The sequence below is a fragment of the Microtus ochrogaster genome, unplaced genomic scaffold, assembly GCF_000317375.1.
Source record: "Microtus ochrogaster isolate Prairie Vole_2 unplaced genomic scaffold, MicOch1.0 UNK35, whole genome shotgun sequence".
Taxonomy (NCBI): domain Eukaryota; kingdom Metazoa; phylum Chordata; class Mammalia; order Rodentia; family Cricetidae; genus Microtus; species Microtus ochrogaster.
The window spans coordinates 284191-290441 of record NW_004949133.1 but is presented as its reverse complement, the minus strand read 5'-3'; the positions used below and the strand labels follow the sequence as shown (position 1 = coordinate 290441).

The 6251-nt window shown below is 40.5% G+C and overlaps 1 protein-coding gene across 1 annotated transcript in view; it reads right to left on the bottom strand.

Annotated features, from left to right (window-relative positions):
• The window catches only part of Fh (fumarate hydratase), a 24419-nt gene that overhangs the window by 15930 nt on the left and 2238 nt on the right, over positions 1 to 6251 (bottom strand). Inside the window, exons 2-3 of the mRNA XM_005368528.1 lie at positions 3144 to 3278; positions 1735 to 1845 (exon numbers count right to left, since the gene is read on the bottom strand). Coding sequence (XP_005368585.1) covers positions 1735 to 1845; positions 3144 to 3278 — 246 coding nt within the window. The remainder of the gene's footprint in view (positions 1 to 1734; positions 1846 to 3143; positions 3279 to 6251) is intronic.

The window sequence follows — 6251 nt, the reverse complement described above, 5'->3', positions numbered from 1 at the left end:
CTGCTGCAGTGGAGGACCACCTGTGAGGCTGCTATGATGTCTTTAGACACACTTATTGCTGTTGCTCAGCAGGCACATCCAACAGAAGTTATTGCCACAGCCAGCACAACCAGGGCTCAGTAATGTGAGTTTACTAAGAGCTACCTCATGGTACACAGTTCCAGTGAGTAGCAACTGGCAAATGTGAAGCACTGTCCAGATCTGCCCCAATTTCTGTCAGCTTTCTCTTTGAATTTTATAATTTATTTTGTATGTACACGGTCTGTACACACAGGTATGCCACAGTGTTTGTGCGGAAGTCAGGGGACAACCCTGTGGAGTTAAGAGCTCTCCTACCTTTATATGGGTTCTGAGAATCAAACAGGTCTGGGACGTGTGTAGCAGGAATCTTTACCCACTAAGCCATCTCACTGGTCCTGTGAGATTTTCAAATTCTCAATTTATGTGATAGCTTTTAAACTGTGGGCTTCCTAAAATAATATTTAACTTCACTATAAAATAACATAGAAGATCAGCATGTATTTGAGAGCTCCATTAACCTTGATAACTGGCTCCTTTTCCAGGTCTCTGAACATCACTGGTCATCTGTCTAGAGAATTGTGAGAACAAAGGAAAGGGGAACTCCATTACAGATCAACCACTAGTCCACCTCCTCGTCAGAGCCTGCTTCCTGCTCCCCTGCAATGACGTGTGTTTATGAAGGCCCTCAGTCACTGTGGGCTCCACCTTCACGGAATGAAAACTTTCTCTGAAAACTTTCTAAATGCTGCAGCATACTAAGCTTGTGCATCTTACTGCTGGAAACAGAGTCAACAACTCTTCCACAGCATTTACAGTCTTGCTATTACAAGAAACCTAGAAACAAAACACATGGCAGGGAGTGTGCAGGTTTTATCACATATCTTACAAAAGGAACTTGAACATCTATGGATTATTCTACCCAAGGTGGGGTGAGAAGTATAGGAAAACACACATTTTCTATCAATTTCCTTTTTCTCATCAAGATTAACATTCTAAGATGTTTGAAGAATGTTCCTCTGTCAAAGCTTAGGCTCATTCTATGCCACTCTTTAAGAACTAATTTCTATTACTAATGATGTAACCAAGGTAGCTACACTGCATACATAGCTGCTGTAACAAAGTCTTCCTTTCTTTCATCATAAACATTGTAAGGCAACACTGTGACTTCAATGTTTCAACTCGCCTCTGAACACTTCAAGGCAGGGCTTAAGGAGATTACATTCTTGACAGGTACAACCAAATGATCAATTAGCTTAAAAGGAATCATTTATTCATAAAATAAAAACCTAAAGTTCAAATCATCCTTATAATTTTTCCCATTTATGTATTGATATCTTATGTGCACTGGTGTTTTGCCTGCATGTATGTCTGTGTGAGGGTATTGGATCTCCTGAAACTGGAATTACGGATGGTTGTGAGCTGTCATGTGGATGCTGGGAATTGAACCTGGGTCCTCTGGAAGAGCCGTCAGTGCTCTTAACCACTGAACCATCTCCTCAGAACCTTAATTTTTTTCCCTTAAAACTATATAAGTCAACAAAGAGACTTAGTAAGATATAAAAATGCCCAGAGATGTCATTGCAAAATGTTTTCAGCACTGTATTAAATCTTCACTGAATAATAATGCCACCCTAGCCTGAAATTCATTAGCCCAGGATTTCAGAGACCCCGGGACTTTGATGACATTGTGTAAACACACTCAGCGCCTCCTACCTCATCTGCTGCCTTCATTATTGCACTAGCAATCTTTGGATCAAGACCGTAATCCTGGTTCACTTCAGCAGCAGCTCGCTTCAGGATGCCAAAAGCTTTAATGACTGGGATCTAAAAGAAATCATAAAAATACCTTAAATTTTCAATTTTAGATAACCATGAAAGTTTGTTATTTTATGCAGACACAAAAATAGTATCAACATTGTGACCCTCAAAAGTTTAAAAAGTAGAGGAATTACCTAAGTGTAATGAACCAACAGAACAAAATCTAGAGGCACGCACGCACACACACACCTATAACCAAAACACACATACACTCAGAAATGTTCATATAAAGATAATGCCAATAATAACGGTGCTTCATGGATGTATACTGTAAAGGATGTGTTTATTTTACATAGTATGTATTAAGATCACTAGCATCCAATCATTTCCTCCAACAGATGCTGTGTCATCATTCTAAAAAACCACAAAAGGACTGGGCATGGCTGGTGTGTGCCTGGAATCTCAACATAGGAAAGGCCAGGAGGGAAAATCATGGATTTTAGGCCAGCCTGGGCTACACAGTGAGGAAAAGAAAGAGAATTTAAGAACTGAAATAAAAACACTTACCAACTGAAATACTAACGCGACCCTACCCATCAAAAATAAATAAATAAATAAAACTTTAAATTGTCCACCTTGGTTGTCAACTTGATGACATCTGGAATCACCTCAAGCCTAAGTAGCGGGCATACTGTGGAGGATTTTCTTGGTGGATGACCTGAGGTCAGAAGACCTACCCTGAAATCTGCACCACACCTTCTAGGGGCAGACCATGTAAAACGACATGGAGGAAGGAAGCTTTGCTTTTCACCTGTCTGCTCTGGCTCTCTCGTTTTCTGGCAAGCTCGTCTGCCCTGATGCTGCGATGTCCCTTCAGTGGTTACTAGCACCGACTTCTCCAGCTGTCCAGCAGACTGAAGTCTAGTGGCTCTCCAGAAATGCCCTGGGACACAGCAGCAGCCTAAGACTGTTGAGACGTCCAGAGCTGTGAACGGAAACCTATCAGATCCTTGGCCTTTCCATCGGCGCTATCTGGGACTACCTGGAGCATAGCCTGAAAGGCAGTCTAATAAATCTCACACATATACACACACTCCTTCTATTCCTTCAGAGAACCCTAACACAGCCCGTCAGCAAATCACTTAGTGATAACAGCTAAAAATCCAAAGCATTTAACGCCTCAGGAAAGTAATAGCATTCTACAACTTTCATAGGCTCTTGGATATTAATGAATGAGAACGTACTACTATGTAGAAAGCTAGTTTTCTCATAATTTTACACTTTAAATTTATAAAATATTACAAAATAATGATTCATGTGACTATAGCCTAGTTCTAAGTCAACATCTCCACAAAGCTTCTTACCGGCATCCGTTCTGTTGCACCTCCAATTTTAAAGTTCATTGTAGATCTCACAGTCTGGGCACCATAATACTTATCAGTTGGGACCTTCAGTTCACCAAAGGTATCATATTCTATACGGAAGGAATTTTGGCTTGCCTAAAGACAAGGATAAGGCATTAGTTTAGCTTGAAAAAAAAATCCAGGATCAAAGCAAACAAAATCTGACCAGTTGTGAGGAGAAAAAAATTGTAGTAAGTATCTCGAAACATAAAATTCCATCTTGCTACTCTTTTCCTCACTATTCAGTTTTCCTTAAACATATTTTGACACCCACATTTATAAGTTCAGGTATTAAGGAAAATTTATATAACTAACATATTGCTAGCACACAAAGTCTTCAAAATACAAAAAAAAAAAAGTATGCCTATTACTAGTCAAGATTTGACCAATTCAGACCTCATTTAGTTTATTTTACTGGAAACTTGAAAAGTATAAGAACACTTTGAGATTTTTAAATTTACTTAAGCAAAGGTAAATTTGAAATTGGCGTAACAGTCACTATGCCTGAGACAGTAGTGACAGCAGAAATGGAATGGCCTGGTCCGACAGGCAGACAACCACTTCTTAACATCTGTGTCGTCACCTTCAACAAGCCAGCCTTTCAGAATCTGAGGAAAGCCAAGGAACCTGCACGTCTCCTATGACTTAGGAGCCCACATCGTGAAGGTAAAGAGTCACACAGAGTAAGAGCAGGGACCCAAGGCCCCTGTTTGTGGAGAAGCTGGGATTCTATCAAATGCATCAACTTAAACTAATAAAAAAATTGCAACTGCTTAACAAATAATTTATACTGAAATTTTAATATAAAACTTATGCAATATTGAACAGTAAATGATAAATTTTTAATACCTGAATAATCTTAGCAGAATATTACTGAAATATTAAGAGATCTCTCTACCTTTATTGGGGGGAGGTTGTTTTAGTTACAATATAATTAAATCATTCCCCCCCCAAGAAATATTTTATAAACCTATAAAATCTACAAACAATAAAAACCTTACATTTACACAAAGCACTCACTGCAGAGACTTCAGGGTGACACTGAGAACTTTAATACATGCATATGTAGGGCTGAGGGCATGGGTAAGCGAAAGGACATGAACCCAGATGCCCACATCCACATAAAAGCCTGGAGTGGCAGACGTGCCTGTCAGATCAGCCCAGGGACAACAGATGACAGACACCCTTGAAGCCCACTGGACCAACAGTCTAATACAAATACAGGTTCAGTGAGATACCCTTTTTGAATTTTTGGTTGTTAACTTAGCCTTTAAAGGCTGAACCAACCCTTCAGCCCAAGACACCTTTGCTTAAGAGACATGGTGGAGCGCAATGGACGGTGCCTGATCTGTGCACAAGAAAGTGTGCATACATGCATGCAGGCACGCACACACACATACATACACACAAATGCTCCTTGATTATAACTAAAGAAAATTGGATTTTTTTTTTAATTCTTAAGTAACTGCTTTAGCATATAGTCAACTGACAAGGAAAAGTTAATTTGTGGTTTTCTTCTAAGACTAGAAAGAGTCACACAAACAGAGTGGAGGCAAAGATGAGCCAGCCACCGGGGAAGCAAAAATGCTAGAGGACAGGTAAAGGTATAAGCTATGTGGCAAAATATAGATTAACAGAAATAGGTTAATTTAAATAGTAAACAATAGTTAATAATAGTTTTGAGCCATAGGCTAAATATTTTGTAATTAATATAAGTTTTTGTGTGAATATTTGGGACCGGGCAGTCAGGACAAAAGAAAAGCTCTGTCTGTTTACAGATTCATGTTCTTTAGCCTTAAATCTCAAAAAAGAAAATTAATTCAAATTGAATTTAATTCCTTAGAGGAGAAACTTAATAGCTGAGCACTTGCCTAGCATGCAGGAAACCACAGGTCCAAGCAGCAGCACCACAAATGGAGAGAGGAAGAGATGGAGGCACAGCCTAGGATTCTGATACCCACATTTTAAAATTACAGTGCTAAAAAGTGAACTGTCTCAGCAGACACTTCAGAACATCCTGTCTTGGCCTTTAAGAACATACCCAACGTATGTATAACAAAAGCAAACACTGCAGCATCTTAACACGTAACAAACTCTTCCAAAAGCTACTTCCTACCCTTATCCTCAGGTGTGACAGTTAGGATCTACTATCTCCAGTAGGACAAGCCTTTGGGCCTGCCTGGGAGGATCATCCAGACTGGGGCAACTGGGATGGGAGGGACCTATCTCAGCAGGGTGCAGCACTACTGTGTGGGTGGCACCATGCTGTGCACTGGAGTGGACATTCAACACCCAGTGCTCAGCCCTGTAATCAAACACACATAAGCAACACTACACTGTGATGCTTGTATTTTGTGTGTTTAGGCGTTTACAGATTATGGTGGTTGGAATAAGATGCCCCCCGTATTCTCATTCTTGGGCATTTGAATGTTTGGTCCCCAGATGATGGCCTTGTGTGGGGAGGTTCAGGAGGTGTGGCCTTGATGGAGGAAGCGTGTCACTGGGGAACTTTTAAGTTTGCTCTTTCTGCTTCCAAATTATACCCTTTCTTCTGTAAGCTGCTTTCGCCATGGTGTTTTATCACAACAGAAAAGTAACTAAGGCACACACACACACAGAAACCACTACAGAAAAAGAGGCCATGACTTTAAGATGGAACAAGGGGGCTGGTACATGGGAGAAATTGGGAGAGAGGCAAGGGAAGTGGGAAATTGTGCAGTTACATTTTAATTTAAAAAATAAAATATAAAGTATTTTGAAAAGGGATAAAGGCAGCTGAGTGCCAGCATTCCCCCCACCTCTCTCTGCTTGCTGACTGCATACCCAGTGTGACCAGTTACTTCAAGCGCCTGCTGCCACCTGCCCTATCATGCTATATGTGAAATATATCATGAAATGTGAATCCCAGCTTCTGAAGCTGCACAGCAAGGACTCTGACCCCAAGTCATTTCTGCAGCCCTCTGCTTATCTAATCTTTGCCAACAGCCTCGAACTTCTAAGCACATATGGACTGTCTTCTTTACAAGGACCCAACAGAAAGGAGGCCAGCAATGTGTCATCTCTCCACCT